The 21,674-nt window shown below is 40.2% G+C and overlaps 2 protein-coding genes across 4 annotated transcripts in view; both read left to right on the top strand.

The window, feature by feature from the left end:
* LMTK2 (lemur tyrosine kinase 2) overlaps nucleotides 1–21,674 on the top strand; it is a 69,409-nt gene that overhangs the window by 25,753 nt on the left and 21,982 nt on the right. Inside the window, exons 7-15 of one of the 3 annotated variants that reach the window (XR_005567197.1) lie at nucleotides 605–738; nucleotides 3,814–3,898; nucleotides 4,541–4,662; nucleotides 6,124–6,273; nucleotides 6,527–9,440; nucleotides 10,946–11,081; nucleotides 11,456–11,704; nucleotides 12,815–12,940; nucleotides 16,846–17,018. Coding sequence is in view for 1 of the 3 variants with exons in the window: in XM_027726269.2 (XP_027582070.2) it covers nucleotides 605–738; nucleotides 3,814–3,898; nucleotides 4,541–4,662; nucleotides 6,124–6,273; nucleotides 6,527–9,440; nucleotides 10,946–11,081; nucleotides 11,456–11,704; nucleotides 12,815–12,843 (3,819 nt within the window). In the remaining 2 variants the exon portion in view is untranslated. Of the gene's footprint in view, nucleotides 1–604; nucleotides 739–3,813; nucleotides 3,899–4,540; nucleotides 4,663–6,123; nucleotides 6,274–6,526; nucleotides 9,441–10,945; nucleotides 11,082–11,455; nucleotides 11,705–12,814; nucleotides 16,815–16,845; nucleotides 17,059–21,674 lie in introns of those variants that run through there. The other 2 variants (XR_005567198.1, XM_027726269.2) reach the window with 2 other exon arrangements.
* On the top strand, nucleotides 17,818–21,458 carry BHLHA15 (basic helix-loop-helix family member a15). Its single transcript, XM_027726285.2, has 2 exons — nucleotides 17,818–18,344; nucleotides 20,237–21,458. Exon 2 carries the CDS (start codon nucleotides 20,452–20,454, stop codon nucleotides 20,950–20,952), a length of 501 nt encoding a protein of 166 aa, XP_027582086.1. The 5' UTR covers nucleotides 17,818–18,344; nucleotides 20,237–20,451; the 3' UTR covers nucleotides 20,953–21,458.

Here is a 21,674-nt window from a genome sequence, read left to right as displayed (position 1 = left end):
GAATGTTTGGACAGCATTCAGGTATTTTCCCTCTATTTCAAAGCTGTTCTTTTTTTAGTAGTTTATGAAGTGCTTCTCTGGGCTCATTAATTATGTGTCTGTTGCTCAGTGTTGCCTGGGTTCAGGAAAACTGCTGCCATCATTGGAATTCTTGATTAGAGTGGGTGTATTACCATGCTTTTTATATTGAAAGTTCTGTGAACTGGCAATGTCTGAAACCCTCTCCTCTGGTCTCTCCCTTCCTTCCCTTACAAATTCCAGACAGTCAGCCTTGCTGATTTGGAGCACTTGAAAACTCATTTAAAAACAGAGGCTCATCAAACTTTGGTTTTTTTAATGGAAAGTATTAAAGTATGACAGGTTTTATGTGGCAGTCTGATCTAGGTTGTTAATTACTAATGATTTGATTAAAACCCCTTGAAATGACAATAGCATATGCCTTAGATGGCTTCTGTAAGTATCCCTATGGAGAATGGAATCTTGAGATTATTTTATTAAGCACAAGTGTGGTTAATAAGTACTGTGGTCAGTTGGATCTTCATTACGAGATTTTCAGATTCAACCAGCATACAAGGCTGATGAATATTTTCAACTTCTTTTACAGGGTGACCTGAAAACTTATCTGTGCAATGAGCAGGAGCACATGAAAGGAGACTCCCAGGTAATGCTGCTGCAGAGGATGGCGTGTGAGATCGCTGCTGGCCTGGCTGTGATGCACAAACACAACTTTGTGCACAGGTATGACTCCCAGAGAAATCTCATCCAGCTGGGATGCACTCTGAAATTCCTGGGGGTGTGTTCATTAAAATCCATGCATCAAAAATTGTTCTGTCTGTGCCATACCCTGAGCCAGGCAGATGTGGTGCTGATGAAGGAGCTCACTGAGCTGCAGTGCTGTGGTGTTGCAGCTCCACCTGCCTCAAAGCTGAGCACCTGCAGCCCAGAGAACACAACCTGCTGCCAAGCCAGCCCAGAAGATGTAGTTTGGTTAATTCTTGGCCAAGTTAAATTTGTTTATTGTGGGGGGAGGGATGTTAGAACTTTGTTACAATGAACCTTACCTGCTGTGAATCATAAAAATTTAGGACTTCTGTTTGGTGGTCTGTTACCTTTGTTACTAAAATTGGAAAAAAATGCCTTTCTAATGCAGTAAGGGGGAAGCTGACTTGAGACAGAAAATATGACTAAAATGGGTGTTCTCTCCCTGAATTATTGTTCCTGTAACCTTTTCATAGTCAGTAATTGAGGTAGTCAGATTTTGAAGTAATCATACTGGGAGAACAATTTTGTTCGAACTGGGGGGGAATGCTAGATTTCTTTTTAATTAATATAATTATTTTAAATTTAATGTAATTGATATTGAAAGAATGGCAGTAGTTGCAAAAGGCTGGGAAAACGTATTCATGAAACTAGTTGCTCAGAAAAATGCAAAAATTAATCTATTGGCTTTAAGTGAAAAGGTTCTAAGGAACTGGAAGACATCAACCTTTAGGATGATTAAAATATGAAAGTGTACTTGTTCCCCAAACATGACTGACTTGGTGAAGCCTTGGGTATCACAAGAGTTTACTTTGCTGGTCTCTCCTTTCCTGTAGAAACAGGACTTGCATCATCCTGATGAGCAAGTCAGGAGCTTGTCCTGGAGCTTATCAATGCACATCTTGCTGCTTAGAGAAAGCAGAGACCTTGTGTTCAGAGAGAAATGAGCTGAAGTGTCAATAGGTGCAGGTGTAAAACGACAGCAAAACCCTGAAAAAACCCTAAAGCCTGGACTCAGCTGGTGGCTGATGAGCAGAGCTCCTCTTTTCACCCATTTAACAATCTCAAATGACTTGAAGGTAATACCAATTGTACCTGTCTAACTGAGGGGGCAGTTTCTTGTCTTCAGCAGCATGGCTCTGTAGGTGTTAAATTTAACAGCACATTTTCAGTGAAATACAGATAAACTGGGTAAATAATTATTTTGTGGATCTGCAAGATTCTCACTGTAAATGTTTACTTCTAGCAACACTATCCTGATGCTGTCAGAGTAAGTGGTAAATCTCCAGCATCAGTGATTTTGTTGTTAGTGGTAAATTCAAGCAGCCAGAAATTTTTCTCTTCCAGGATATTTATTTAAATAGTATAAAACAACTTGGCAAGCTCTGGGGAATAATTGAAGGTTACAAATGTGTTTCTAACCTGTGTAGTTCAATGATTCTAGAAAGGAAAACATCATCTTTCTTTGAAACAGGAAAACTGTGTGGTTTTAAGGCTGTTTGTACTTCAGAGACTTTTTTAATCCATGCAGAAGCAAAGGTAGAGCTGTTCCAGGGCACTTAATTGCCTGGTCCCCTTCTGTGAAACTGAGAAGTGAAATATTTGAGCAATTAGTCTGCTGAGCTCTTTGCTGTCACAGCCACAGTTCCAGCTTCATTAAACTTGCATAAATTTCTGAGTTTGCACGATGGGTTTCCTAAAACAGCTTCTTGGTATTATTGCAGCAGCACTGCTGGCTCATGAATACTTGTGGTCTGGTTTATGGTGGAAACTGGAAGCAACTTCTGTGTCTGTTCAAGAGCTTTTTGATTTGTTTATTAAAGGACTTGTATGAAATACGTTACTTTTTTGGTTGATCTTTTTCAAAGACTGTAGTTCTGGCTCATGTGTAAGGTATGGGTTTGTTACTTAGAGGAACTTAACTGTGGGTGTAAGATATTACTAGTTGCTTGGTATCATACTGTAAAGTATTTAAACCCAGTCTGAATTGTCGATAGACCTTCCTTAAGGTAATTAAATTCAAGACATGCAAGGATAGGTGTGAAGAGGGACAACACCTCTGTGGTGTGTGAACAGCCTCAGTAATCTCCAGGATAGGATTATTAGTAGAATGAAATAACTGCACATAAATTCTGTGTGTGGTTTGAATGCTTAAAAATAAATGCCACTGCTCTAAGGAAATGACTACAGTTTGAACTTTTTTATACAGGACAGCGTAGTAGTCTGAGCTTTTTGTATAAAATCTTTAAATGTGATTACCTTGTCACTGTGTTTAATTTTCTTTGGGTTCCAGAACACAGATTCTGCTTGACTGTGTGTCTATAAACTGATTTTCTTTTGAAACAGTGGGAGTCCCCAAGGGAAATCATATCCTTTTGGCCACAAACAAATGTCCAATAAGTCCAATGTCAGGAGAAACCCCAGCAGTGTTTGTTTTTTCTGGAAGTGATCAGTGTTTGTACACACTGCAGTGTCTGCAGTATTCCAGGGAGATATAGGGTCAGATTTTAGCTTGTACAAAATTGATAAAACTGTAAGCAACAAGAAGGCTGTCTTGAGGTTTAGTTTGGATCAAAATGGGGCTTTTGAAATTGCTCTCCCCAGTTCCTGTGCCTGTGTTTGCATTGTGTGAGCTGGTCTTTGGGAGAGCATGGGCTGGTTTCGTGTCCTCCAAAGGCGATGAGGAGGGCAGTTCCAGGAGCACACCCTTCTGCACCCAGCGTGCTTCAGCCTTCAGTAGCATTTAGGTTTGTGGGATTGCCCTGCAGCTCTTGCACATGGGATTGTTGAAGTGTATCCAGAGCGGATGCTGAATCCTTGGCACTGTTTGTGTTACCAATTAGTTCCTGCTACCAATGACTGTGACCTATAACTGTGAATAAGTCCTTGATTTCTTAATTATTTTTTTTAAATAACTTTGTTGGCTTTTCATTTGGTGCTTTAAGCTCTGGCCTGACTCTTCCAGGAGATGTCACTTCTTCTGTTAAACCCATTGTCTCAATTTGCATGGAACACTTCTAGGTTTGTCTCACTGTAATTTGTTTGCATTTTCAGTGACTTGGCCTTACGGAATTGCTTCCTGACATCCGATTTAAATGTCAAAGTAGGAGATTATGGGATAGGATTCAGTAGGTATAAGGTAAGTTAATGTAGTTGTGCACCACTGTTTTTAAGGAACTGGGGCCTAAAGTTAAAACGAGCATCCTTTAAAGTTACAAAATGATACTAGATTGTCCTTTATTTGAATAAAGAACTTTCAAAGTACAACTGGCAAATAACTGTAGCAAGTTGATGTACCAGAATAAATGAACTTTCTAGGGATGAGTAGAATTTGTGCTTGTAGGAAGAAGCTTCTGGTAAATCTACCTTTTTAGGTCCTGTTTATAGTAGTCCTAAAATATGAACAAATTAATTTTAATGAATTTTAAGGCAAAAATTGAAAGAAAAATTCAAATTTCTTAATGAAATTTTTAACGATATTTAAATGTATCAAGAAAGTGAAAAATCCAAGACATAAATTAAAACGTTCTGTGAGTACTAATCCTTAAATAAGAAATTGGCAGTCACGTTTTCTGCTATGCAATGACCAGTAAATGCCTTTCCTCCATTGCTTTATTCTCTGCTAGTTGGGAAAAATAGAATTTTTTTTTAATTATGATTATTTTACATAGACATCACATAAGACCATATTAAGGAAAGAACTGTCAATGTTTGGAATTCGATCCAATGTTTGTTCAGTCTCTTGTTTTGTTTTGTTTTCTTTTTTTAATCAATAATTTAGGAAGATTATATTGAGACAGATGAGAAGAAACTTGTTCCTCTCCGATGGACTGCACCTGAGTTAGTAACAAGTTTTCAAGACAGACTGTTATCAGCAGAGCAAAATAAATACAGTAACATATGGTATGTAGAAGGCCTTAAAATTACTTCAATGAGAGATTTGTGAACAGATTTTCAAATATCAAATGAAGGAGTAAATAATATTTAAATTGTCCTGTCTTATTTCATCAGATGTACAGTAGGGTAATCTCTGTAAGCCTGAAACTGTGTCTTGCTTTGGAAAGATGCTTAGAAATCTGTTGAGAGAATAGTTGGAGTAAGCAAAAATGTTTAGCAGAAAAATAGGTGTTTCTGCTAATAAAAATCATTACTGTGTGTTTGCCAAGTGCCTTCAAATGTTTTTAAAGGAAAGAGATGGTGAGTGGTGTTTCCAATAATGAGCAGCTGGGGATGACATGAAAAGTTGATCCCACTAGACCTCGATTTAAGTGCCATTGGTAGAACAGTGGCATCTTAATTAAAATGCTGTGTTCTTGCTGCAGCATTTGAGGGCAGCAATTAACTGTTTGTCTCTGCTCCAAAGAGCTGATAAACAATGGCTGGGGAAGCTCTTGAAGAGGAACATTTTTGAAATTGCCAAGTTCTACTTCAGTTCTCAAGCCCCAAGAAATTTGGATGATGGAAATTGTGGATTAGGCTAACATTTCTGAAAACACTAATTAAAAACTAGGCTTTATTTGCTGATTTAAAGGTAGGGTTGCAGAATGCAAGTGGGATAGATAGAAGTTATGTAAATACTGATTTGCTTCCATCCTCCAAGTGAGCAAACAGTTCTTCTGTTCATCTTGGGTTAGTTCATCTGGACTATGAGCAGCTGGGGTCTTAAGGTTTCCAAGTGGAATTTTAGTGCCTTTCCTACAGAATAGCTTTGGACTAGATAATTCCAGACACCGCTTCCAATCTAAATTATTGTACTGTAACACATGCAGAGTGAGTTACTTTGCATTTTGAGCACAGAAAGATTGCTCGTGTATTAACTGTAATCACTGAAAATGTGGTTAGTGTTGTGTACAGTGCATGTACAGCACTGAGCAGAGAGGCAGCTTTTGACCACTGCAGCTGAAAAATAAGGAATTTTTTGAAAGCTGAAACAGAGGTGAGTTTTTTAGCAGTTTAACCCATAACTGCAGTTTCTGATGAAAGCTTTTTCTTCTGTTCAACTTACCATGAGGCTTTTTCATCTTGCTTCTACACGTAACAACTTGCTTCAATACATAATAAAAAAATATAATGGGTTTTTTTTATTATATGTGGATTTTTTCCCATGGTTGAGTAATTTAAGGCCTCTTATCTTTTGTTGCCTTCATTGTCATTGCCTTCAAGCAACTTTATTCTTCAGGCTTCTGACATTCTGTCAAATAAAACAAGGTAACAGGTTCTGAAGTTTAGAATTGTTTAGGGACAATGGGCAGTTGTATTTATTTCTTCTTGCCAGTTATGCTTTGCATGTCCTTACTTTCTTAGAAAAGCAACTCTAAATTAGTTCTCAACCAGAATGCACAGTGACTTGCTGCTCTGTCCCAGGTCCCTGGGGGTGACGCTGTGGGAGCTGTTCGAGAACGCTGCTCGGCCTTACTCGGACTTCTCCGACAGGGAAGTCCTGACCCATGTCATCAAGGAGAAGCAAGTCAAACCCTTCAAGCCACGTCTGGAGCAGCCCTACTCTGATAGATGGTAAACTGCAACTGTTTTTATTTATTCTTAAAGCTGCTGAAGAAGTGTCTCAAATTACTCAGCTCTCTTAAGTATATTGAAATTGCTACATAGAATCATTCTCCTGGCAAACCCTGGATAAAGGGGTAAAAGGACTTGCTAGAGGTGGAAGTTCTTGCCAGTGGTATTGGTACTCTGAGGCTTGTTAGATATCTGACTTTTATGAATTCCTTTTCAGTGTGAAACCTATTGAAACATGTTTCCATTTGTGTAGGTATGAAGTTCTGCAGTTCTGTTGGCTGCCTCCAGAGAAGAGACCGACGGCAGAAGAAGTGCACAGACTCTTGACTTACCTCCGCATGCAGAGCCAAAGGGACTCGGAGATCGATTTTGAACAGCAGTGGAATGCTCTGAAACCAAACACCTCTAACAGAGAAACAAGTAATTCTGCATTTCCAATCTTGGATCACTTCACAGGAGATAGACTTGGCCATGAGCTGGAGGAGGTTCTGACTGTAACTGAAACAAGCCATGGGCTCAGCTTTGAGTATATCTGGGAGGCAGCTAAACACGATCACTTTGATGAATGTGGTCCCGTGAATCCTGAGGAAGCAATGACCTACACAAGTATTTTCTATCCAGTGGAGGTGTTTGAGAGGTCACTGTCGGAGCAAGGATCGGGAGCACAGGATGGAAGTGGCCAAGAGGCATCACTTGCTGTCCCTGGGGTGTTACCTGTGTTTGATGCACACAAGCTTTCTGTGGGAAATGACTACTATATCCAATTAGAGGAAAAAGGAAGTGGCTGCAGCATGAATTTTGATAACCAGTCAGTTGTGCTAACAACAGAAGTTGATCATCAAGAAGCTGTACAAGAAAAAAGTTCTCATTTCACGGTTCTCAGGGATCTTGATGTTGAAGAATCTAGTACTGATGGGGACTTCTTCCACTACAATACAGATCCTAAAGAGGAATTTTTGCCTGCTACTGGTAGCCCAGAAAGTCCTTTCCAGAGTATATTTAATGCCATTGACAGATCAGAAGAACTGACAAACAGAAAAATACTTGGGTTTGCTGAAACAAATGATATTCCTAAAGACTTCAAACCGGCTGTTTTGAACTCAAACACAGATGATAGAAAGGCAATAGGATGCTCTGAGGAGGAGCATTCTAGTCATACTTCTGAAAAAGAAACAGTTTCCTTATGTGAAAATATCTCTAACCAGTCTGATGTGATATCTTTAGAAGAACTTTCTGATAACTTCTTATTTCTTCAAGAGAAGAACTTATTAACAGGGTTATTCTCTAAGAAAACCAGCAGTGATCCGGGGCAAAAATCAGATGATGTTCTAAAAAGTATATTAGAAACTTCAAATAAAAACTCTGTAGAACCTGAGCCTGTGCTGGCTGAAAATGCACAGGTCTTTTCTTTAATACATGAGAGTCTTAAAGCAGTGAAAGATGAAAATTTTAACCCAGTGACACTGAATAAAGATCTGAATTCTCAGACTCCTGTAGAGGTGCAGGCATCTTCTAGTCCACCTGCAGCACATAAATCGTGTGATAAACATGGAAATCTTCCTATTTTGAAGGATGAGGGAAAACTTTCAAATGTAGAAGTGAATGAAGTTGTGTCCTGTAACACTGATACTTTCTGTCAAGAAGAGCTATCCTATAATGCCAAAAATAATAATGTTGGAAATGGTCCTTATTATGGTGTTGCTGTTGAAACAGATGAGTGTGATGCACAGATTAAGCAGGCACTGCTTTTCAAGTCTGATGAAATAACTTTTAATGGAGAAAAATGTAGTGATCAGGAAGATAGGAAAAGAAACTTGCAAGATAGTTCTCCCATGTTAAAAAAAAATGAATGTTTATTGGAGGAAATACAAGAAACATCAAATCACTTTGAGAACTGTAAGGATGTTCCAGAAGAGGTGACCTTAATTTCTGTTGCTGCTTCAGACTGTACAAGTCAGGATAGTCTTTTGGAAGACAGCCCTTCTCCTATACAAACTGTAGAACAAGCCTTAGAGACACCTGATTCTTTGGATTCTTTAGATGTAAATGAGGTTTTAGAATCTTTACAGACTCAAAGTCCTCAGAAACTTTTGCCACCTGATAAACCTGCTGACAGTGGCTATGAAACAGAAAACCTGGAATCTCCAGAATGGACTTCCCATATCCCTGTTGAGGATGCTTCCAGTGTGGATACAGCTCTGTGTGGCATCAGCGAGAACAGTGTCAGTGCTTTACCCTCTAACCCAGTCATCATTGTTTCAGAAGCAGCAGCTTGTTTAGATGCAGTGAACAGCAATTTTGAAATAACCCCAGTGGTTTTTCTGGGTGGAAATCAAAATTCCTATAGAGACTCTGCCTATTTCTCTGATAATGATTCTGAGCCAGATAAAAAACAAGAGGAGTCTGTAAATCTGTCAAGAGAGCCTGTGTGTGTTGTTTCTTCCAGCAGAGGGGAGAATCATACAGAAGAGACTTATGGGTTTGAGGAGAGCCAGCAAATCTGTGATGTGAGGAATTACGAGGAGGATGATAATCCAAACACAACACTAGAACTAAACCACGATTTAGAGATCCAGGAGATGGATGTAGGGATGCAGGGGTGTCCTGATGAGTGGGCTGAGGCAACTCTGACTTCCCTGGGAATAGAGATGGAAGGCAACCTAAGGGATGAAATAAAACTATCAGAGACTTCCCATAAGAGCGTCTCTTGTGTTGGCACTAACACTTCAGAACTTCTTTCACACAGAGACTTAAAGTCTGTGCACAACATGCACAGTCCTTTAGATCTGAGTAACAGTGAGAAGTCCTTCTATCACATGGAAGGACAAAAACTGAAAGAGCCAGATATTGAAGGGAAATACCTTGGGAAACTCAGTGTTTCTGGAATGCTTGATTTAGAAGACGGTGATGATGCAGATGAAGAAGATGAAAACAGTGATTCTGAGGATGACATGAGGACTTTTCATATGCACAGTCTGAGTTCTGACAGTGAAGATGAAACTGTTCATCAAGTACCTGAGATAGTTACAGACAGGGATGATGGAAAGCATTTGAGAAGCTTGTTGAAACTTCCAAAACCTCTGAATGAAAGGCAACATGAGCTTTGGAAAGATGAGAAAAAGGCTGTAACGTTCTTTGATGATGTGACAGTCTATTTGTTTGATCAGGTAATTTTTTAATTACTGACTGAAGTTTTTGTTGATTTGCTTCTTTGTGTGTTAAACAAGTAGTAGTAGAATAAATAGCTTAATATTGGGGAAAACCTTTTTAAAACATTACCTTTCTTGTTTTGGCAGGGTTAGAGCTTGTTTGAGATGTGGGTTATTTTTATACATAAAGAATATATAAGAAAGAAAAAAGAACTTTTTTGCTTGGCTAGGTGCAGTTTTATGTTGCTGGTAGAATAGCAGCACTAATTTAAAGTGAAGGAGGGTTTTGCTTTGGGCAGGGTTGATTGCCAAGTCCTGAATCTCTATTGCTGTTGGACCCTTGACTGCATGTGCTGATGAAACATGTTTTTTAGTGATGTTTTTAAGCTGTATTTAATTTGACTATGTGAGACAGCATCACTATGGACCAGATCTGATCAATTTATTTTGACAGAATATTGTTGTAACTTTATAGAAGCAGCTTATCTGTTTAATGTGTTTGAGGACTTTGAGTTCAGATGCCTTTATAAAAGAATGGAAGAAAGGGAAAAAAGCCAACAACTAACAAAACAAAAAAACCCCAAGCTGAAACCTGACTCTGACTGTTGTGTTACTTAGCATTAAGGCAAATTTACCTAAAATCATGAGCGAAGATGAGAACAGCATGTAGATGGTAATGCTAATTTTTATTAATCCAGTGTGATTCATGTTCAGTGAAATACTGATCTGCTTATAAAATTCAAGGTTACCTTTGTTTCCCTATCTGCTTTATCAATTTTTAACTTCTGTAACTGGATACAGAGGGGATTGTATTTTAACATTATGGCAACTAAACTAGTCCAGTGAGTTTAAAAGAACAGTCACATTGTCAAGCTTTGGAAGTGTTGCTTATGATGACGTACGTAAATATTGGAGTTAACTGTGTTTTGGAATAGAAAACATAGGTGATATATTTGTGTTTAGGTAGCCTGTAGAATAGTAATCCTTTTGTCAGAGGGGAAGGAAAAAAATTAACTGTATTGAAACTGCTCTTAGTTGTTGAACTCTTTACTTGTTATTCCAGTAACTGATAAAATGTTGGCTGCTTCCAACACCAGCTGTACAAAGTCTGTCTCTTTATCCTAAAGCTTGATTAAAAGAAAAATAAAATGTTGGGAGATGGGATAAGGCTTTATTAAAGAGGAAAAAAACCCCTACCTATGTTAGGCTGATAAGGGAACTGTTTTCAATTGGAAGATATTTTAGCTTTGTTCCTAGAAATATGAAACCTTTTTATATAATAAATAATATTTAAATAGTGATTTCCTGCATGTATTTCAGCGCAGACGTGATACAGCTTTCATTGGAACTAGAAGTACTTACATGTGCTTAATCTATAGCTCAGAGTTTTGTTGTGTAGTAGGAACAGTTCACAGACCTTTTAATTCCACATTTGACCTGATGGCAATGTGGGGCAGTGTATTTGTGGTGCAGGGACACGTTGTGTGGAAAAACAGTGACAGCAGTGCCTTTGTTTGCCTCAGGAAACCCCCACCAAGGAGCTGGGAAGCCGTGGGGTGGACGTGAACGGGGAAGGCGCTGGCAGCTCTCCTGTCCCATCCTCCAGTCTTGGCTACTTAAACAGATTTGCAAATTCAGAAAGCTCAACAGATGAAGAAGGTACTTGAATATGTTTATACACAGCAGGGACTGAGACTGTTTTATGCACAGTCTTTTATGAAATGTCATTTAAATTAGATGTGATTTGTAAATTCACTGTACCACGTTGGCTTCAGTTTTACATCCTAAGCACACACTGCAGTTGGGATCAGATTCCCATGTTCCTGAGGAGCAAAATGTGATACTGGTTGTTTATATATTGATGTGTCCAGGGTATCCTGAGAGGAAACTAAACTGTGGGTGACCAATCTCTAGCCCAGGGTACAGGTTTTGTTTGGGGTTAATGCAGTGTTCCAGGGGCATACTTGTAAAGCTGTGTGTGACCTTCCATTACAGAAGTGTAATGATGCTTTTTGCTCTTTTTTCCCCTCAAGGTGGGGGCTTTGAGTGGGATGATGACTTCTCCTCTCCAGAGCCATCCTTTATATCCAAGGCAGCTAATAGTCTTATTGGTTCTAAATCACCCCTTCAGCCATCAAAGTACTTCTCTCCACCTCCACCTTCCAGGACTCTTGATCAGAACTGGTCACATTCATCCCCTTATTCCAGATTCTCTATCTCTCCTGCAAACATGGCAAGCTTTTCTCTTACCCATCTTACAGATTCAGATATAGAGCAAGGAGGTAAGTGATTTAGTTGTAATAATTATTTTAAAGATGCAAGGTAAAAATGTTCTGCAAAGATACAAGTCATAGGTTCAACAAATCTTGTTCTATTTTAAATGCTTAATGTATAAATGCATTTTTAGCACTATAAAGGTAATATCTGGTCTTGTGTTTCAGTTAAGACATAGCTTTCCATTGAGATTATTTGCATCCAAGTTGCTATAAACTTGTAAGTGTTCCATAGACTGTTCAACCACAGGACAAGCTCTGAATTTTTCTGGTAAAAACCCTAGTGCTGTATTTATATAAATGAAACCTCTGCAGTCCCTAAGCACTGCTGTTACACCTGCCACACTGTAGCACTTAATAATTCTGATTATTGCACTGTCCTAAGTCACAATTGTGTTTTCATTGCACAGGTGAGGATGCCAGGAACGTAATGTTTCTGCCATTATTGTGTGAGCTTATTTTACAGTTTAGTTTCTTTTCATATTGCTTTTTAGACAGTGCATTCTTGACATTCTCTCAAGAATTGCAGCATTTTTTCAGGAGCTGTGAGTAGGATAGTTTCTGTTAGGAGAGCCAAACAATCTGTTCAGAGCAATATTGAGTACCAGCAGTATATTTATTACCAAGCCTTGTCTGTAACAAAAAGCTTATTTAAGCTTTGATATGTTTTTGAGGACTAAGAGAAGCAAAAATAAGGAGACTTGAATCAGTTTGGCATATTATTAATCTCAATAACACGTTGCATTATTAAAAATAAATGTTACTGATTGCAGAGCCTTGCTAATGGGCAATGTCTATAAATGTGTAATTAGTATTAAAGAGAGTTGTATTGTTCCTGTATTGTGCTTATTGATTAGATAATGTTTGCTGCTTAGTAACTTACAGATAAGAGAGATTGTTTTGGACATCCTGCATTGCCTTATGTGTCCTGGGAAGTGACATTGAACTGTGTGATTGAAGCAGATGTCTATGAATAAATGTACCGAATGTTTACAGTAGTTGAAAGCTGTAGGGAAAGATTAACCAAACCAATGCCAAGTTCTAGGAAGAGTCTTACAAAGAACTGAGGGTTGTGCAGAAGAATCTCACTGTACCTTATGACCTTTCCTCTATTAATAGGAAGCAGTGAAGATGGAGAAAAAGATTAAATTAATTTAAACTTCCTCGGACTACATACATAAAACACACAGACTTTGTGTCTGAGACTTCTTTATGTAAACTCTGGATCCTCCTGGAGTAACACAGGTAATCAAGAAGTACTGAGAAACGAAAGTAAACACTGAAAGCAATGTTAAATCAGGACATTAATTTGAATGTGTATTTAACTTTGTAATGTATTTTTAAATCAGTGCAATTTTGCTTTTCATTGACAGACGATTCTGCCGCTGTTTTCAAGTACTTGAAGTATTTTTCAGATAACTTAAACAAGTAAAGCAATTACACTACAGTCTGGTTTATGTATGAGATTGTATAATATTCTTTTTATATTTTTCCATGTAGTTCATTATCTATTTGAACCTACACCTGTTGTAGAATTGTGTATAACTGTCCTGTGCAACAGGTGGCTGTGTTGATGGAACTGTATGAATGATAGTTGATCAGTAGTGAGCCATATTTATTCAAAAAGATATCACTACATATTACTTTGCTTATTACAATTGCACTATGTATTATTCTTCCTTTATTTCCTGATGATGTACAGAATCAAAATCTTAAATCTTTCAAGGAAAATAAGACAAGTTGAATTGGCCCAGTTATCCAGTTTAATTTGTCCTTTTTGTAGCCTTTGCTATGCACGGTACTTGTAAAACGTACATAACTTCTGAGTATTATGTTAGACTTGCTGAAATCTTATATTCAGTACCATTTCTAAATGATAATGATTATAGAATGGTTGTTAGTGTTCATGTTTTATAGGAAACTGGAAAAGAATATATGATATACTCTGGAATTTTTAGATGAAAGAGAGAATGTCTCTTAATTCCTACATATGATCCTACTGACTGCTCAAACTGTAATAGCATCTGACTATATCACAATTAAGGGCCTTCCAGTTTTTACTGCAATTTCTGCCTTGGAGAAAGAAGAGCAAAAATTGGCTGTACAAAACTGTGGAATTTATGAATCTTATAAAAAGACTGATTTCAGTAGCCTGGCTTTGGGTACACTTGGCCCTTCAGTTGTACATTCTGTGAATTTTGAAGCTCTTCTGCCGACGGCAGACGGGGCTCTGTTCAGAGGCCTGTGGTAAATCTACCTCTCGGTGATGTGATGACAGTGAAGGTTTGGATTAACAGTTAATGCCCAGTTTTGCACCCTTGGTAAGGCCAGACCCACTTTAAAATGTCTGCAAGGCTGCATGGTACACCTCGAAATGCATCCTGAGCAGAGGGTGCCATCCTGTAAGTTTGCTCTGAAGTCTGTAGGGAAGGGAAGACACTGGGGGGGTTTAACCTTCCCGCTCTCCCATGCATCTGGCTGCTTCAGCCCTTCCAACTGCTCGGAAAAAAGTTATCCTTAGTTATTACTCCAGAGTGAGTTCAGCTGAGAAACAAATCCCTGACCTCTTGGAATGCCTTATGCAGCTGTGGATCTGTAGGAAACGCTGATAGGAACAGTTTACCTGGGTTTGTGTTTTAGGACACTACAATACAAATGTGCTGAAATATGAAGTACTTTGTATTTTAGTGGCGGTTTTGGCAGGGCTTGAGCTAACGGTGGTCCAAGTGCTCTGTGTCCAGATCCTGTCACCAGAGAATTTTCATCAGATGAAGATGGGAAAACTAGATATTTTCAGATGTGTAATTTTTTTTGTATACCTCTATGTTAATTTTGATTTTTAAGTATGTTTTAAAATGACAGGAATATGTCAATTGTGGTTTTTTTTCCAGCATTGTTTAGCCCTTAACCAGAATGGCTTCCATACTGATCAAAAGGGAACGATGTAGTTATTATGTTATTTGAAGTTGCCAATGAATTGTTGAGATATCTTTTTCTGATGAGGCACTCAGGTTTGGAGTTAGTCAGAACTGTTCTTCAGTATGAAGTGAGGAACTGAATTTTCCCATGGACTTTTCCCAGAACATGATTCAAAAGGCAAAGTCAAGTAGTTCTTAATACAGGCTTACAGTATATACTGTAGAGGGTTTAAGGAAGCTGTGCACTACTCCAAATATTTAAAAATATTGGTAATAGACTTTGTGCACAAATTATTGCTTAGAAATTCTGTGATTTCAACATTAAACTCCTTGATACAGCTAGATTTAGGGCATTTCATCTGTCTTCTGCAATTCTCACCATAGTAAGAATGAAACTCCACAATGGTCTGCAAAGAATGTGTGGGCTTGTCTGCTTTGTGTGGTGAGAAGCCTGTCAGACCTGGAGTTCAGCCTTAATTTTGAATCATTTGCTTTACAAAATTAATCCAGAGTTAAGTAAAAGTATATACTGCAGAATGTTGTAATTTGGTGGTTCATTTTGTTTCTTATAAGTCTGGAGAATCAGATGTTTATCTTGCACATTGAGAATTTTCTTTGCTTGATGGGAATCCAAGATTTTTGTTCTCTACCTGAGTTTAAAGAAAATCTTACACAGGAAGTGAAAGTTTACTCCTTTGTCCACATGGACTCATTGCTAATGAATTGCCAAAGGAGCATTTTTTCCAAAATTAGATGTGTATTATATTAAGCAAGGTAATGTCCTTTTTAGCTGTACAATGAAGAGAAAGAAATATTTAAAGTTGACTCACCTCACTTAAACAAGGATTTTAATTTCAGTAATCCAGTAGGCTGGATTGCAATAATATAGATGGTCTTTTGGGGGAAAAAGATACTTAAAGATCTGATCAACTACTAGCAATACTTCAATATCTGCCTGGCAGTCAAGTGGCACAATGAAGATGAATCAGTAAGTCCAATGTGTTACATTATAATGAGGGGATTTGTTACAAACCATTCACTACAGGTAATTTCTTGCACTAGCTACTTAAGCCTGGTCTCTCTTTGAGAAGTACATGTATCTATTTTCAATGGTTTATTATGAGGACTGGTTACAGTTGAAATCCTTCTCTAGTAGAATACCTGGATTGTTTGAATAATGAAGGCATTGTCTCAATTTGGCTACTAAAGGTACTTAAAAGATCTGATTTTTCCCACCTAAAGAAGTTCGTTTAAAACTTGGGATCTGTAGTAAGAAGCCAAGAGAGCGAGAAGAGCGTCCAGTTTCAATGGGAACACCTGTACTCTCCCAAATCCCCCAGCTGCAGATACACTGTGTATAACTGCATTTATGGAAATTGCCATTTTCATGAAATGAGCGGATTTAACTTTTTTTTTTCATATCCTTGTTGATGCACTAATGAAAGCCATTTAAGCCTCATTCTTTTTATCAGTATTTTTAGCAGATTTTTATGTAGTACTCAATCTCTTTCATAAGGAGGCTGGTTAGTAGCGAGACCTTTTTTTTTTTACAATTAAGCACTATCCTAAAATGTCAGCATTGTCAGGTGTCAGTGACATGGCTATTTGTGTTGGAGTTGCTGAAAGGTGGAATCCAAGTATTTTAGCCTTATAAGAAATAGCCTTAAATAAGAATGGAGTGTACAAAATTACTTCAGCTTTAAGTCATACAGAAATATCCTTGTATGTTAAAAGTTTTGGTACAAAACAGGAAGAAATCTAGAGGAGAGTCAAGCATCATATAAACTTATTGAAAATAAGTATTTGTAATACCAGCAGCCTGTTTTTCAGAAACTTGAATATGACTTACAGTTAATTTTGTTTATGAAATTGTTTGAACTTGCACAGATGTAGGTGTAACTTAAATGATAAATGGTACTGATGTGTGTGTATATATAATGTTTAATTCTATTTGTAAATGAGAAACTATGTAACAAAATCATAGGTATGAGGTTTTCCTATTGTAATTTAATACAGGTATGAGGTTTATGGCAATATATCATAGTTAATGAAATTTCAGGTCAAAATGTCTTTAAATTGTGTACATTTTTAAATTGTAATTTCTACTGTATATTGATTATCATGCATAGTGTGATTCAAGAAACTGCTTGTAATTTAAAAATATTTAATATTAAAAATAAAATACAGTTATATATTTATAATCTCTTTGTCTGTTTGTTCATTTTTAAACAGATGGCAGCAAAGGATCAGGTCCACAGTGTAGTTCCAGTGTAAGATATATTTATTAGAGTCCGGAGGTTGAGAAAGTACCAAAAGTTCAAAGCCACAGTCCCAGCAGATGAGTCTACACTAAATAGTGTAGTTACCATTAATTTCTTCCAATATCATCCTTGCGAGAACTTCAGGTAATGTGTGTACAGTCAGTAGAGCAGCAATAATTGAAATACAAACTGTAGTTCTGAACACTGAATATTGGTTTTAATCGTAGAATTAAGTATCAGTAAGAAGAATGCAGACTTCAAAATTTATAAGTACTCTTCAGAAAACAGGTTAATGATGTTTTCTCAGTATTCATTTAATTTCTTTCTAGAAGATTTTCTTGGTTTCTTTCAATCCAAGTGCATGTGCTGAATGGACCAAAGAGGTAAATGTAGTCCTTGTGTACATTGGGAGCTTCTTTCACATGAGATTGAGACTGTTTCGGCCTGAGCACGTGGTGAGGCAGGAGGAGAGTGCTGGTTTTCCCTGTTATTCCTTCAGTTTGGGAAGGGACTGGCAGCAGTCAGGGGTTAGTGGAGGCTGTGGGGGAAGCCCCCACATCACATCGCAGCCCTTGAGTCCTGGCAGCTGCTGAGAGCTGGGAATGAGAAACTGATAGCAAGATAACAACTTGGTTAGGTAAAATATAACTACTGCGCTGAAACTTGACCAAGGCAGCCATCATTAATGAGAGCAGATGTAAAAGATCCCATGACACTAAATTGGTCATCCTGTATAGAACCTATTATCGAAGAATTTGAGAACTTGCGATCTTTAGCAGCAGCAGCAGCTCCCTGCAGGGGATGGCAGTGCTGTGTCTGTGGGCCGGTGTCACACGGGGGCTGAGAACTTGCTCAGCCCTTGGCAGAACAGAGCTGACACAGCCTTTGGCCTCCTCCACCCGCTGAAGGAGGCACTGGACTGCCCCGTCCTGTGGTGGCAGTGCCCGGTCAGTGCCCGTCAGTGACACCCGCGCTGCTGCAGGGCTGCTCCCCCTGCCATGTGCCCCCGGGAGCCTTGTGACCATCCCGAAACCGGCAGGGAGCCTTGTGCCGGCCGCTGTGTCCATGCACGGCCCCGGCTGTGGCGAGGGGGTGTCGGCGGTGCCGGGTGTCCCTGCCCGGTGCCTCCCCGCGGTGGGACCGCAGCTCCCGCCCGCCCGCGCCGGGCCCGCCCCCGCTGCTAAAGCGACGTGTCGGGTGGCCCGGCCGGCACCTGCAGCGGCCTCAGCCTGAGGGGCTCGGGCCTCCGGGGCTGTGCCAGCGCTGCCCCGCCGCCCCTGCGGCCCGCTCAGCGACAGGCACGCCTGCTTCCCTCGCAGGCTCCTGCTGACAGACCCTGGCTTGGCTAGAGGACCTGCAGCCTTCCGTCCCTGTTGCCCCCGCAGAGCCTCCTGCTGCTCCTGGCTCCCCGCGGGTCTCTGCTATGTTGCCCCGTGGGCCTTAAGCACGTTCTCTGCAGCTGGTGCAGTGGTAAGTCACAGTGGAGGGACACCAGCCCTGACAGACGGCTGCAGAGGGTGGAAAATGTGTTGGTATTTGGCTGCTCTCTCTCTTTGGTTTCTCTTGACCACCCCAGTGTGTTGCTTCTGAACTCCTCCTCAATCTGTTTCCTCCTTGCACACTCGTACCACCTCCCTGGGGGGTCCCAGCAGCTCCTGTGGCTCGGTAGGGTCTCTTCTCAGGGTTACAGCAGCATGCAGCAGTCTGAAAGCAGACCTCAGCCAGCTAGGCACCTTCTTATCCCATATCCCAACTGCTTTTGCCCAGTCTGCAGTTTTAACGATTACTTTGCTCCCACAGTTTGCTGAAGGTTCCTTTCTCTTGGATTTTCTTCCAGCTTTCTCTGCTGGCTGCCTCCATGAATCTCTTCTTCACCAAGTCCTATGGGCTGTTTTCCTTCCAAGCAGCAGCTCTCCCCAGTGGTGCTTTGTGCTCTCCTGCAGTTGGGCCTTTTCTGCTGATTACACAAACAGTCCAGAACAAAACCAGTGCTTGCCTTTTATGCTGTTTTCCTGCTGAAGATACCCCTGTGTCTCCAGCATTTCTTTTAGGCTCCCACAGCCGAGCTACGTGGTGCTATCTTTCTCTCAGCATTCATCACCTGGGTGCCACCCTCACCCAGCTGCTTTGTGAGTTCCTGTCATGTTTGCTAAAACTGCCTCCCTGGTAGTACAGAACCTGGGGATGGCCAGGGTGCCCTCCCAGGCAGAGAACTGAGTCCCTGCCTGCCCAGCAGCTGAACTTGGCTCTAGAGAAATGAGAAACAAGAGGGGAAGTGGTGTTTACCACAGCACACCCGGGAACTGCCACCACCTGCTCCAGCTGAGGGTGATGTCCTGTGCTGGGGCAGTCACACACCTGGGGCAAGGTTTTGTTTCTTCTTTTATTTATTTTTTATTGGCTCACCAACTCTCAAGCTGCTCCTATGTAATAGAACTGGTATAAAAATATATTTTGTTTAGACCAAACCTTTCTCTGACTACATCGAGTGTAAGAGCACAGAAGGAACATTCTGAGAATGTCTCTCAGTAACTCTGATGGTTGGAGTTAGAGGCAGGGTTGCTGTAAGGCTATTGTCTTCAGATGTAGTGTGGGCACAGAATCTGGGCTGAGATAGAGTAAAATATCAATGCTGTCATCTGCCCTGCTAATATGGGGGAAGGAGTGTTGCTGTGTCTTTTTGGATAACCTGGGAAATAACCTGCCCTGCTGCTGTCGATCTGGGGCAGCAACTGCAATTAAGCCCTGCAGTTAATGGATTATTGTTGGAAGAGGGAAGTGCTTGTTTTTTTTCTGGGGGGAGGGACACGAAGACTAGCCCAGAATGCAGAAATACTGCAGCTGAAAACACGTGGCTGACTGAGCTTCTCCAGGAAGTGAGTGCGCCATGTGTCCCTCTAGTGGACTGCTCGAAAACATAGTGGGAACCTGTTCCTGTACAAAGCAATTGCCAGGAGTTCAAGGAGAATTACTCTGAGTAAGAACCTGAGGGTTCTGTCTAATACCCCCCCACACAGGTAGAGTGAAGCCGTGTATGGTTTTATTATAGTGTGGGGTAATGAGCTGTGACACAACAGGAGTGTATGAGATCAAAAAATTGAAGCAACATGTTATCAAATCTAATCGACCATTGTACTCTACATGAGTTTTGAGTTGTAGTTCACTTTTCTACAGGAAAACTGGATTAGCTTGGGGACCATTTTCTCTTATGTACAGAGAAATCTCTCTAGTAGGTGATTCACTGCATCTTTGTTTCTGTGGTTCCATTCACTTGTCCTCTGCTCCCTCTGTAACTTCTTCCTGCCAGCTGAAGGAGGATCTGTTCTCTACAAAAGGATTTTCTCCTCTGTTCATCTGCACAGGTCATCTTGAGTAACAACATTCACAGCTTCTAAAACGAACGTCACTTAAGTTGAGAGCCAGTGACGGTTTTCCAGTAAGGTAACCAAGTAAACAAACACATCAAACCAACCTGCACCGGATCATCGGTTCAGCAGGGAACTGTACAACAGCCAACGATATCGGGGTCATGTTTTTACAGCACAGTGGTGCTTAATACCAGCACATCCAGCAAATCATGAAGACTAAAACCAAAGGAAAGAAGCAAAGGCAAACTGTTGACAAAGAAGCATTTTCTGAGGAGTCAGCCATGAGAAAAAAAGAACTGGCGAAATGTTTGCGACGCAGAGAAAGGAAGAATGGGGGAAACAAGGAGAGCAGTAAGATCACTGCAGCCAGAGCCAAGTGCCCTTGGAGCACCAAGGACAGGCATCTGAGGAGGCTGGAAAGCAATGAGAGGGAGAGACAGAGAATGCACAAGCTCAACAACGCGTTCCAGGCCCTGCGGGAGGTGATCCCTCACGTGAGGGCTGAGAACAAACTGTCCAAAATAGAGACTCTCACACTGGCCAAAAACTACATTAAGTCCTTGACCTCCATTATACTCAATATGTCCAATGGACACTTTCCAGCAGCAGAAGGGATGGGGGGAACCTGGGGGTCCAAATTGTACCAACATTATCAACAGCAGCATGGGGAGGATGACCATGAGGAACATCTACAGAAACGTGCCATGTAGATTCCTAGCTTCAGCCAGAACACCCACAGTTAGCTGCTGCCATCATTATTTTTCCTTCTTACATCATAATACATGTCAGTAATTGGAGCTTTTAAGAGACTGGTTTTACCTCCAGCTCTCCCCTCTTTTTTTTTTTTTTAAAGACAAACAGGCAACACTCATGGCTATAGTTTATATGGCACATTAAAAAGCTACCTTAAACTATAAGAATTTTTCAGAGCATAATGAATGTATTTGTGGGTTTGCCAGAGCTTGGAAACCTATCCTGTAACACTGGAGTTGACTTGAATATAAGGATTTAGTAACTTTTGAAAGTCACCCTCCTTGGGAAGGTTGTGAGTTGAGCTTTTAAGGTCTGTGTCACCTGAGTTCTTTGGAGCTTGGGGAATTGTGGCTGTAGCTCTGTTCCCCAGCCTTGCAGTGCCTGTTGTGATCTCCCAGGCCACAGAGGAAAATAAAATTGATGACTGAAGTGACTGGATGGGAAATCAGTCATTAAATCTGAATATTTATCTTAATATTTATCTTTTATGGATCTGCTCTGATAATTTTGAACCTTGCAAAGCATAAGAACTTCTAAAATACTTGTTGATGCAAACATCTGCAAAGCTTTCTTAGGCTGTAAGCTCTCCAGAGTAAGGGCAGTTCTGGTCTGTGTTTCCAGACCATCCTTTAGTGGGTGTCTGGGTATCATTGCAATACAAATAATAAATAAGGGACAA

This window comes from Pipra filicauda, unplaced genomic scaffold (genome assembly GCF_003945595.2).
Source record: "Pipra filicauda isolate LSUMZ 115617 unplaced genomic scaffold, ASM394559v2 scaffold129_size2064235_pilon, whole genome shotgun sequence".
In the NCBI taxonomy this organism is placed as follows: domain Eukaryota; kingdom Metazoa; phylum Chordata; class Aves; order Passeriformes; family Pipridae; genus Pipra; species Pipra filicauda.
The sequence above is the reverse complement of the archived record's forward strand: the minus strand, read 5'-3'. Positions and strand labels throughout refer to the sequence as shown.

Bases quoted from the DNA above. Each gene is read 5' to 3' on its own strand.
- BHLHA15 (XM_027726285.2), top strand. From the start codon at position 20,452: ATGAAGACTAAAACCAAAGGAAAGAAGCAAAGGCAAACTGTTGACAAA.